Below are 13,810 nucleotides of genomic sequence, written 5' to 3'. Positions count from 1 at the left end.
TGACACTTTTACAAATTGAACCTGACAAAATTTCAATTATTATTCGTACAATTCAAGCTGCTACCTGTCTATCGGCTGGGTGACGTTTAAAAAGGAAATGAGCAATGCTAATGATAATATGCTTTTTATTTTTTCATTTCTATTCTCTTATTTTTCTTTTCATTTTGTACATGTGGAAGTATTTCATTTTGCCGGGCCGCGGGGATCAAACCCCGTCAGGGGCAAGCCGTTGTTTCCTTGGGCAAGGAACTTAAAACTTATTGCTTAGTACTGGTTGGTTCCAGGAACGGATTCTAGAGTGTTTCAATAAGCTTATAGCTTCCAACACAATCGATCTAAAATAAATTGATATAAACTCAATTGACTAGTTATATTTTAAGCAGTGTTTTGTGATTTCTCCCAAACATTTCTTATTATTAATTTAGATCGGTGACCATTAGTTCATAGTGAATCTTATGAAATATATAAATAGTTTAAGCTTAACTTAAAGAAGAGATGGGCACAATGTCCTGAATTTCAAAGAAGAAGTTTGCTGGTTATATATTATGCATTTTCTCCAATAGAAACTTGCTCTCGATATTTCCCAAGTTGTTATGTGCAACAAATAGAATACCATCTGAAAGGCGCGTTATACAAAGTGCAATAGATGATAATTTTTATTTCCCCTGGGAAGTTGCTGTAAACTCTTGGAGCAAATGCATTTGTTCACATCATGATGCAGTTATAAGCGAAGAGGCATGCATTGAGATTTTATGTTTCTGTTGCAGATTGCAGATAGGTTTACAAACAGCAGACACATAACTTGTTAATAAAATTGGCTATCAGAGAATAGTACTTATACCAAATTTATATCTTATTTATCAAACATGCATAGCGTTTTGAGATGCAAGAATGCAAGATCATAATGAGATTGTCTTATCTTTTCATATATGATCAAATTATTAATATACTACTTGAAATATTTATGAAACAAAGGAACGTTACATATCTTAGAATATTTCCCTACTATCTAAAATCTACTAAAATTCTTATTATGCAACTTATTTTGAAATGATCAACTTTTTTGAAATGGTACTTTCCAAAAGAATTGCTATTACGAGGAAGCTTATACGGTTTAAAAAGAAGCAGTATGTTTGATATTTCTCCTTTTTTTCTCTCCAAAATTTTAACAAAAGTCTCAATTAAACAAGTCTGTAACCAAACATGTGATTGAAATGTTTGATGCTAGTGCTTTTAATTAGCTTTTGATTTAAGGTATATTTGACAAAAAATAAGCTTTTCGGCCAAACAAAACTAATTAATATCATTGTTTGCAATGGTAAGAATTTTGTCAGATTGAAACTGTATTTCTGTAACGTTACTGTAGTATGTTCAGTGACAATTATGCTTAATAAAACAATGCATTAAACAACGGACAAAAATCGAAATCAGATAAATACTTTCCGTTTGCAAGGTCTATTGGTGCAGATTTTGGGCGTTTGAAATTACAAAAAAAAACGACCGCAAACTAAAAATACTTTTCCGAGTTACCTTCCTTTAGCATCTGACTCCAAGTCAATACTGTTTAGGGTCTAGAAATAACTATGTGCGAAAATTATATAAATTAAAAGCCGAAATTTTATTCATATGCAATTTTTTTCACATCTTAATAAAATGTCGATGCATAAGATTTTAACAAAGATAATATGATACGAGTTATAAAATCAATTGAATTGATATGGCAAAGGCGCGAGAATGTCTTCAGACTTTGATATTTCTGGTTTATTTCATTACAGATAAGTTGAATAACATAAATTTATTGAAAGTATGACATTCCTCATATTCATTTACAAGTCATCACTTTCGAGTTTGTCAAAATGTACTAAAATTACCTCATAGTTAATGGCTTCTTATATTAAATGGTGACTTCTTGTCTTGATTTTTTTCTGAAACATAATTCGTTTGACATTTTGTTTTCAACGACAGCGGTACAGAAATAAAAATTGCACTTGGTACTGCTTTCTACACAATACCATCCACCAACATGGCAGACTAAATGTCGTTACGATAAAACTTATGGTTAAATAAAGTGAAGATAGACACATTGAGTTTACTTTACAATAAAAAGAAACACCAACCACTTCTTTAGGAGTGTGATCTAACGATCGTAAGGAAGAGCAACAATTTCGGCGCAATTTCCCCTGACATTATACATTCAGAAATTACCAGAAAGGCATTCACTCCGCCACTGCTTCAGAACAGAGACATATTTCACAATGTTTTCTACTTGTTCATTTTTATTTAATATTCAATGCATATTTTGTAATTTAAGTAAAGTAAGTGTTTAGTTAATGTAATAAAAGAGAATCTATTTTATCAATTGCACGTAATATGTAAACAACTGGCAATTCGGTTATTTACAGCAGTACAATATCTGTTTACGTAGCTGTCATTGATCCTATCAAAATATAATTAAAGTGATATGAAACTTTTTTAACGTTAACTGTTAAGTATTTTGATGACGTACTTCTAAACAAGAATTTTATTTTGGATTCGCTGATTTTGTAAATTTGTTAAATAGTCAAAGAACTTACAGAACTACTTATGGTAACTAAATATATATTTGAAGCGTTTAAGATTTCAAATCTAATTCAGCCCAATGTTTCAATCTAGTCTGTTAGTCATAATGTAACTTATTCGCAATAATGACTTTCGTTTTGCTTTGAGGGTTCCCCTTTTTGTACCTCTTAGGCAATTTCATTGCAGTTATATTTGCTTATAATGTTGATAAGAAAACGATAAAAGAATTTTCACATTATACATTTCATCACATGCATTTCATTTAGTATAAATCGTTCAAATATATTATACGCTTTGTTAAACACTAGAAGCTTTACTGTTCTGTCTTGTTCTGTTCTGTTCTGCTAATATACTGTAACGACTCGGACTTAAAACTAAGTTTATTCATTATTGCATTTATACTTTCATATGTTCATTACATGTATTTTCGTCCTTAATGTATCGTTCAAATATCTTGATATACATGTATATTATAAACTTTGTTAAACACTAGAAACTGTACTATATATAATAAAATATATTCTGTTCTGTTCTTTTCTGCTAACAACTACTCTGACTCAGCAACTTCTAATATTTCCTTTTATCATCAAATATTTCTATTCTTCATATTGTATTTCCATATATGATGAGAAAACATTTTCTTCAAATAAATGGAACATTGTTTTCTTGTTTACCTTTTGGCAAATAACACGCATTACGTGCATTGTGTAAATATGTGAACTATTCAACCTTCATTGCATGTGATAGGACAATATCAAGTAATTGAACCAACTTTGTTTACATATTTTATAGCATCGGTATCTTAAGTTAAGTGCAATATTTTGACAGTCATGAACTGCATAGTGTCTGTAGCATTTATATCAAAGAAATTGAGGTTGAAAGAGACGACTTGATATTCGAAAGACATTTGTTATTATTTAAAATCATCCTTGATTTAAGAATCTATTCAAAATAAAATAAAAGGATATTTTTTCTTGAACTAATTCAGTGGAATTTTTGTACCAATATTTGATTATTGCACAATTTAATCTTAAAGGTCATTTGAACCACAAGAATGCCAAATATTTATTTTTCCAAAGCTTTTTTATATAATTTCCAAACCTTTCCTTATTGACTTCATATCTTAATCATATGTTGCTTATTTTGCGTTTTAGTCGAAGTTTAATTTATCTTGTACATGTATAAAAAAATATTTTTCTCACATTTAGCACTATTTCATTCAGGTGATGAGCATCTTACTTGTTCTATTATTGAAATATCAATTAACACTTGTTTGCCTTTTCTACAGAAAAAAGAGTCATTTCTGAGTCTAAATGTGCCTCTAATATTCATTTTCGGCAGATTGTTCTAGAATTTTCTTTAAAGCGACCTGCCTTCGGATTTGCCTGCAGGAAATGTTTTAACAAAGAATCTTCAAACATATGTACCGAATATTAATGAATTTCATTAATATTTACAAATTCTAACACAAATTTTTATCATAAAATCTGTTCATTGAGTTGAGAAAAAAGCAAACAATTTTTGTCAACCAATTGTAATGTAGACACTTTGCTTGATACTTTTTATCTTCTCTTCATTCAAACCAACTTCCGATTTAATGTTTCTTTTGAGAAACGGGTTTGCTTCTCATTTAAAAAAATATTTTTAAACCTCGGAGACACACAAAAGGGTCCCGTTTGTGTGTCTTCAAACGTCTTTGATATAAACACCTTTTTTATTATAGATATTAACTTGGACTAAACATTTAGCTTTGTCTGAATTTCTTTGTTTGTGTAGTAATTGACGGATATCTAAACATAAAATGGGTCGTTTATGCATATCTTACGAACTTATAGTAATTATAAACAATGTACTCAAATTCAATATGACTACACATCAATATTGTACCTTACGTTTTCCTGACAGGTTCTCTGTGTTTGGTCCCCATACTGAGTTAATCCTGCAAAGTCACCGTGTTGAATTACAAGTGGCAAAGAAGTTCTACATCTTCGTTTTAAAGTGAATTGTTTCCTAGTGGTTGGTCTGTAATACCATAAATAATGATGTTAATAGTATTAATTACCATATGAAATATGATCAAATCACTAAAGAATTTCAATTTTTTTACATAGTTGAAGTTGGTTAGTGTGAACTAATTTATCTGATACTAAATTATATATAGAGGATATTTGTTTGTTTGTGTGTAAGATGAAATTTTATTTCATCGAGTGGGCTTTAAAAACAATATTCTGTATACTGTTTTTAAAGTTCACGAAATGAAATAAAATTACATCTTACACAACAAACAAACAATTTTTCTTTTTATTTTGAGCTTAAAAACAAGTTAAAAAGGAAATTTCTATAATATTAACGTTAATATTAAAATCTGTTTTCCCCATTGAGAGCCCCATTTAGTCTGAATTTCTCACTAAAAACAAGAAGTCTTGAAGGCTTGAAAAATAAGTCCGACAATCAACAAATGACAATGATATTATATAAAAATATGAATGATCGCTTGTTTTAATAATAAAAACAAACAATTCTTGTAGGAGAAAAAGTCCAACCATCCATCCATATTTCTGTTACTTACTGCGAATTTATATTAGACCTGGCTTTGTTAAATGTAAGCGGCAGCCATTTTTTAAAGTTGTGTATTTCACGGGAGGAAAATAATTGACTTTGTGTTTGATTCAGAGGGATATCATTTGGATTTGTTAGTCATACACCTTTTTAAAAGAAAGAAAACATATCTGAGGATTGTAACAGACAAAAAATAGGTGTTGACAGATGTGAAAACATACAAAAAAGCAGCTAGGAAAATGGAAAACCTGGAGGCTGACTCAGGACCGCTGGGTTGTTTACTTGTTCAACGATCTGATGGCTGTCATAGCTTTTCAAATTTTTATAAAGCATACGGCAGTAATTGCTCGTAGGATACTTTTATATGCCCAAATGTCATCAAGAGCAGTTTTGCATGTGGAAGGAATGTATTTTTCAGACTGTAAAAATGAAACAAAAATATTTAGAGACGAAATTTGGTGATTGAAATTTGAATGAATAGAAGTAAGTTTTCTTCTTTTTATTACTTTTGACATTTAAGTTATTTATCAATTTCAGCTTTGCTTTTTCTTTAAACAGCCTGACATTGTCAGAATTGTTAGCAAATTGAGGTACCACATGGGGAAAATCTTAAAAAAGTAGTTTCGTCGTTGAAAAGTGTGAAATTATATTTTGATAATTTTCACTATGAAATTATCAAATATAATTTTCACGGATAAATCAGTAATTCACTGAAAAGCATAAAATAAAGAACGCTATTTTTTTTTATTTATTTATTTTTTCGATTTTTTTTTTAACAAGTTTTTATAAGATCATTCAAGTGATACATTGCAATTCAATTATTAAAAAAGGTAAAGAATGTACCCATTGTAAACCAGTCTACTTTAGATAAAGCCGGACTCTAGAGCCGTTATACCCACACACATGTGAAAACTGTGCGTTTCTTATTTGAGCAAACAAATGATTAAGATTTTATTTGCTCTTTATCTAATATCTTAATATCTTAAAAGATAAGAACATTTCAGATAAGCTCTTAAACCTGTCACATTATCTGAGAACTTTTGTCACAAATTCATACAAAATAACCCATATACTTTGGCTAATGATTCATCGAGCTTATATGATAAGAAGAAAAAATGTTTGACCCATCACTTTCGTTATGTGACATACTGCCGTGTGTTATTTACAATGTCTTCTTTTGTCACCGTAAATTGAGTGGATGGTGTGTCACACATTATTGTTATGGTCAGTCTTTAAAAAAACAACATTTGATGCATTTTACATAATGAAATAATATAAGCATTTATTCGACTTTATAGACTTTCTAAACGTATAATGTAAAACCATTTATAGTAGATTTTTTTTCTATCATGTACCTGCATCCATCACCTAAGAACATTAATAATTGTATATGTTTCCTTCTTTCAAAATATATCTTCAGTGTCATCTTTGTCCACTTAATTTGGTCAGAAAATACTCAATATGCAATCCTCATTATTAGATACATGAATCATTATACATGATGTTGTTAATGAGGTGTAATAATAAGTGCACAATTATAAACAGGTGTATCTAGTTGGTAATCTTACAAATTGTCAATGGGATTTTAATTGGTTATCTTATTTCTTATGTATTGATAGTGAATTTACGTGACGATAAACTATTTTAGTTCATAACAGAAGAGAACACTGTAAGATTTCATCATTTCGTTGACAATACAGTATATTCAAAAGAACGGAAAATGGTTCTTCAATATATTGTTCTTGACTTTTCTAATCAGTTTACACACACATCCGTAACAAACAAAATTTACCTTAATGTTTTGCGTTCAAAATGACTATATTTTAACTTTCGAGAAAAAATTTAAACAAAGAGTTTAAAGAGTTTATAGTTTTATGATATTTGTTTTAAAGCGCAATTATTGTTCAACAGCCGCAAACAGGTGTATATAATTAGCTACCTCGTAATCTTACGAATGATCAATGATCAATTTAATTATAACGTATATTGTGGGAAAGCTAACCTCAAACTTGTATCCTTTTTTCACAAGCGTAGTTATTTTACAATTATTGCATGATGATAACGTGAATATCAAAGTTTATGATCCTGGCCAATGTGATATTGACCGAGGACAAAGATCACATTACCAAAGGCCATATACTTGGATATTTACTGAGGCCGAGGACCACATTACCAAGGTCCATATACTTTAATATTCAACGAGATCTTCAGTATCATATGAACAAATTACAATTCTTCTTTTGATGGTATGTTTTCGTGAATTTTTCTATTTTATTTTTCACGCAAACATGTCCTAAGTAAGCGGATGGTAAGTGCAGAAGGTTTTTTTCTGAATCTGTAATTTACATTTCTGAATCTGTAATTTATATATGGTGCATATTTAACGTCACGTTGTTTCTGTTTGTCGGCTAATACTCAATATAACTTAAAACCATTAACGATTTGTTTCTCTAATAATGAACTGTTAAATTTAACACAACTCTGTATGACGCTATGGCGTAGTTTGTTTTAAACTATCTCTTTTCTTTCTACCCCTATCTTAGCAACGAGGGACAATTGGAAGTCAAATAATTAAATAATTTATTGCTCTGTTTTTAATAATACCGGCAGTGTTACATACATAAAAAGACCTACCGTGTGACGGACAAAACACGTTTTCTAAGTCTGTTATACTTAGGCCGAGACTACCTTGCAGATGTTACAAGATATTGGTATATAGGGCTATGTATTAGTTTTTTTTTCTCGAAATGTAAAGAACATGTAAAGGTGATTTTAAGTTTTATTTCAGGCCTACAAATAATAATAGCATTAGGATGACAACAAATAATTACAAGGCAATTAAATACCAATTAAGATATAAAGTTACAAGATACAATGTTGTTGGATTTACCATGATATCAAGATTTCTGTTATTGTGATAGAAGTAATACAACATAATTATAATATCACAAAGTGTCGGTTTTATACTTGATCTCTATGTAATATTATCATAATTTCTATGTATCAGTGTTAAGAGCGTTGTCTTTAAACTATTTGTCTCTCAAAGCTGTGCGTTCGATTCACGCCAGGGGCTTTGGATTTTTTCATGTGAGCAAGCTAGCTTACAGAACGTCGGTGTTATACATTGTACTTAAATGTCTGAAATAATACACGGAGGGGCAGGCGAGGTCTTTTTTCAACATTTAAGCTGGAAAGTTGTCATATAAACCATATTGTTTTGTTGCGACGTACAACCCAACAAAATACTACGTATATATTTTAATTTATCTCATCTATCAGTAGAATAACAATAAGATTTGATTGATTACAGCGGTCTCCTAACAGTGGGAAAAGTTAATGTTTAATATAAATGTTATTTACAATCCCTTTTTGAGATTTATAATGGTAGCAAAATCATTACTTTAACACCATTTAGATTATGTTACGATTTAATTATTTGTAAAGCTGTGTCACCATTTGAGTCACAGAACAGTAAGTGTTGAAATCTAGAATGATGTTATATTTAATCTATACATCTGTATGTAGTGAAATATACATAATGTTTATATATACTTTTTGAAATAAAAACTTATGAATGTTTTGAGACAGAAAAAAATATAATTAATTATGAGCGAGCGTGTTGAATAATTTAAAAAAGGTAAATTTGTAGCATGAAAATGATTTGCAGATTTCTTTCCTGTTTTGTTTGAAAAGGTACACATTTGACATTTTATTTGTTTATTTAATGTTTTGAAAGATTTTTTTCATGTAAACGCACATTCAATGGAATTCATTCATCGTGTATTTTTGAAAAGAAAGTTATTCCGGGTTAAGTTAAGTTATGAAAATATTGTTATTGTGGTTGTTGTTTTTGTTGTTGTTTTATTGTTGTTGTTGTTGTTTCATATGTACATGTATATAATTACATCGTACGATTATCAAAACAAGTTTGAAATACCGTAATGCAACCATTATTAATTTTAATCTACACTTTAATCCTTTTACACTATTTCTCATGAAATGACTTAATAAAAACGAGTTGACAATTTTCATACTTTAGTCCTTCATTATTTATTTTCTGTAATTTTCTGTAAAGTTTATGTTTAGAGAGAAGTGTGTCTTAGATTCATATAACTGTTAAAGAACAAGAACCAGCTAATTCTTTAGATTTTATATGTTACACGTTTTGATACATCTTTAAATATCTTGAAGTAATAGATTCATAATCTTTCAAATTATAAAGAACTAAAACCAATTGACTTCGGGTGTCAATTACTTAAACTTTAAAGTGTAAAAATCCCTAGTGCTTCAAAAAAGCCGAGTAAAAATGCTTTGAATATTAATCATATTTATAAAAATCAAATTATGCGTACTTCTTTACTTTAAATTCATGACAATATTCATCAGGCGAAAAAGCAAGGAATATTTGGACATCTTGTGACGACATCTGAATTACCCATAATGTAAATCAAGTTGAACACAAGTAGGAAAACGACTTAATTTCAATGCTTATTCATATAACGCTGTAGGTGTACATTTAACGATGAACTGCGGTTTACGCTACTGTATAAAAGGAGACGGTATATGTAATCGTGATTTAGTTACTTTTTGATAATCTTACAGCTCGGAGGTAGCAACGATGTTTGTAATTTTTATTATTTTAATACAAATAGCGATGGGAATAGTATGAAAATACGTTTTTATTAAACAAAATTTGAAACATGATATTTCCAGATGTTTAAGCAAGTGCTTGTTTTCGTATATACATTTAATCATAATTGTTTTAATTATGTAGTACATTTCAAGATAAAAGTGTAACGATCATAATTCCTCTATTAAGTAAATGAACAGCTGTACATATTTTCGGTGCATTTTTTTACTATGTGAATAAAGGGCTAAGAGAGTTGTGTGCAACACAAGCGTACGAACAACTGGGAACTTCTAAATTCTTAGGGTTTAACTTTGGATATTACACGTGGTGTTGTTGGAGAATTTACAAGAACATGATGACTGCGGATAATGTGAAAGTCACTATGTTTGTTATTCTAGGACTTATTATAGGTGAAACATTTGGATTGTATTTAACAAAGACAAAGCCAAATAGTTTAAGTGCAATTTTACATGAGAAAAACCTTCCAAGTCGTAAGAAAAGGGACATTCGTTCAGATTATCCGTGAGTTTTATTTCTATCTCTTGTATATTTATCTTTTCTTTTTTTAGTGTTGCTTTGTTTGTAGAAATAACTTAATAATTAAGTTTCAACTTTTTACTTGGCATCCCTTTAAATAATAAAAAAATAATTTATGACTTCACAAATAATTGACAAAAATGAAAAGTAAATTAAACACGAGTATTGTCTGTGTTTATGAAAGGTTGATTTACTTTGATACATTTTTGTCTTCATACATAAAATGGTTAATTACTTATAAAAGATGTAGTCCAATATTTAAGCATATGTATTTTTTTCAGGTCTGTTAACCATTATGCCAGACATGCATTGTGTCGAACATTCAAGGGTAAACAACATTTATACAAAGCAATGAAGAAAAAGATATGTGGAATGACATGTAAGTACCTTTTATCAAATAATATGATTTACCATGTTCTGACTTCTACTGAATTTGTTCAGGTGTATTGCTTAATTAGTTAATATTCTTTTCGAATTAGAGAGGTTTAAAGTGCTATTGTTTTTATTTATAATTTAGATACCCATTGATTGGTTATTCAACGTTTGACGATTTTTAGGTTACTTCAAAATTTTACAAACTTTCTACCTGATAAACGAGGGCACTATTTTCATAACGACTCATGATAGTAATATATACTTAAAAGTAAATCTTAAGTTTGAAATACAAAATCCTTTTATCTTTGCAATATGGAATGAACAATAATGTCTCTATTGACACAGACTAACTGTAAGAGAAATGTTTGAAAGTTCACAATTTCCTAAAGGTCAATAATTTGTATGTCTCATGGACTTAGTTTTACCTAACTTCACCAATGAATTTACCTTTAAAAAAAACTATTTATTTAAAAACATTCTGTAACATAGTCGAATTTTTATTTCAGTGTCCTTCATAGCAAGTTTGGTGATTGATCTTTGTCGCCATAAAAACGCGATGCTAGATACCTGGGTAGCCGGACTGTTTGATGTTGATGGTAATATTTGCTTTTATGATTATTTTATCTTACCATTTGAAATAAGTATATTTTCATTTGATGTTTCGAAGAATAACATTTTGTTTATAAAAGTTTTCACTCAATATCAAATGCGCAATTAATTGCTATACTAGTAATAAAATAATTAAAAACATACATTATGCCCAATCACAAGAGTGTTACTAATTTACTAGAAAATTGAACTCCCATTTGACATTTTAAAGTATATTGGTCTATGATGGAAGGTCTGTGAAACTTTATATATAATTATGTAAATAGTATTTAGTATCAGACATAACGGCAAACATTGCAATAATTGTTATGAGAAACCTGATCCGATATGATTGTATAGCAGATAATAAAATGCTTTAGAATATAATATTATTATTTTTTATATAAATATTTTTTATATAAATTTTCATACAAAATCACTGAGATCTTAATCAACATTTTTTTTCAAGTTATATTTCATAAGACTATCAAATTGATGCATTTCGTTTTTATCAATATTTAAAATACATATAGAAAATGTACCCATTGTTGACCACTCAAATATATCTTAAAACCGCTGTATTTTCATACTTTTAGTATGACATTCTTAATTTTCTGGCCTTAGGCAAAGAATACATAATAATTATTTTTACTTTCAATCAAAGTTGTTTCCCACTTTGATAAAAAAAAGATTGCACTGCGTCGGTTACATTAATGAAAGTAAAATAAAATGATGATCAGACTTAATAAATGTTAATGGTGCGCATTATCATAAATCCTCAATTCATCCAGTTAATAAATATGGCGTATGACCAAGATGTTTATGATAACTGACATAATAAAAACTCAGTTTGATGCTGAGATTTATTTAATTTGATTATACAAATGTATTTGTTCTTGTGATTTGATATAATGCATTATTATTGTACATTTTCCAAATGTGTTACCATCTTTGTGAGGACCAGACTGTTTTATATGTCCACAATTTACGTTAGACGTATTTGATAAAACTTATAAAATCAAGCATGAATTATGTTGTATGGCGATTTGAGAACACCTGTGAAAACCTGTGATATCAAAGTTTTTAAGTAAAATCGCATGTATTGATATATTATAAGTCACCAACATTAGTAAGTTACTAAAAAGTCAATGTGTTTTGTCTTGTACAGGTAACGGGCAGATAACTCATTTTGAGCGTAATATGTATGAAGATACTTACAGCTGAGAGAAAATTCACAACCGCAAATTCATTAGGAGGTTTTGTGCAGGAGTAAAAATCATGAAGCCCTAGGACGTGAATCTGATGTGATTTATCGTATGTTACGCAAAGGAAATTTTCTCTGAATGTAGTGATTCAAACCAATTCTCTTGAAATTAACTGCATAGGCAGAATTCTTTGCAAATCATTCTTTATGTTATTAAGTAATATTACTTTTAGATCTAAAAGCAAACAGTGTGCTTTTATTTTACATTACTTATCATCGTACTTAATGTTTATTACAATTATATTTGAAAGACTCATTTGAAACGTAATGGTGCAATCTTTGATTGTGATATAAAATGCAAATGCAATAGTCATTTCATCAATTTATTTATTTCATGGAAAATCATTTTAATTTATATATGAATATTTATATGTCAGTTGTTTTACAGGATCATGTTCATAAATGTATCACTATATATCTACCTCTTTTATGCAGTATTATATTAAAATAATTTACATTCCGTCCCATTATGTCATATTGTGCAATACAAAATAAATGTGTAGATATAAAAAAATCTTCTTCTTTCTTTTTCTTTTTGCTATAATTATTATTGTCTATTGTTTGTGATTGTCTTTTAGCAACAGCAATTAGTTAAGAGCAAGGATTTAGATGACAAGAAAATATTGATAATGCATACAAGTTATTTGATTTATTTATGATGTCGCATTGAGATGAATGTTAAATTACCATGTATAAAGGTATAATCTATAAGCTGTGTAAACAATAAGAAAAGAAAAGTGTATAAAATAGAGATAATAAAAATCCACAATGAAAGTCTAAAACATCAAAATTGAAAATATGAAGGCTCGGTTTGATGGAGTCTGTACATGGACCGTACTGTCAAGTGCAAACTACCGTCCACGCCCCCTAGCACAGGCTTAAGCAGAATTCACTATTTTAACATGAAAATGGCGAAGTTTTGAATTTAAAAACATCCGCAGATGTGTTCATACGACGGTTATTAGTGAACCTTAAATGTGACACGTTCGTGCTATTTCATGAAAAGCGGCGTATTGTCCCCAAGTAAAAGAATGCGTGTTCTTTGAACGAGAAAACAATGGGCGGAACTAAACTGGACTTTTGAAAGGGGATCAGAGGTTATGAAGCCTGCATATCACAGATACAACGTCAAAAGACATATTTAAAAACCATTCTACCAAATTTGCTATGAAGGACACACTGAAATACACAATAGTATAAACGACTATTGCTTTTGTTTCGATTTCGAAGATTTTTTCTAACGTAAAGTTGTACTATGTTTAAACTAAAATTGTGCTCAATGTGTTTGGTTTTATGTT

The 13,810-nt window shown here is 29.3% G+C and overlaps 1 protein-coding gene across 1 annotated transcript; it reads left to right on the top strand.

Moving 5' to 3' along the window:
- Positions 1-9,717: 9,717 nt before the first annotated feature.
- LOC132743196 (uncharacterized) lies at positions 9,718-12,538 on the top strand. The gene is made up of 4 exons (XM_060731727.1): positions 9,718-10,270; positions 10,567-10,664; positions 11,167-11,256; positions 12,417-12,538. The coding sequence occupies exons 1-4, from the start codon at positions 10,101-10,103 to the stop codon at positions 12,470-12,472; spliced, it is 414 nt and encodes a 137-aa protein (XP_060587710.1). The 5' UTR covers positions 9,718-10,100; the 3' UTR covers positions 12,473-12,538.
- The last annotated feature ends 1,272 nt before the right edge of the window (positions 12,539-13,810 follow it).

This window comes from Ruditapes philippinarum, unplaced genomic scaffold (assembly GCF_026571515.1).
Source record: "Ruditapes philippinarum isolate M1 unplaced genomic scaffold, ASM2657151v2 ctg429_1_1_1_1, whole genome shotgun sequence".
Classification (NCBI taxonomy): Eukaryota; Metazoa; Mollusca; class Bivalvia; order Venerida; family Veneridae; genus Ruditapes; species Ruditapes philippinarum.
Note: the sequence above shows the minus strand (reverse complement) of the source record. Positions and strands in the feature narration are given on the sequence as shown.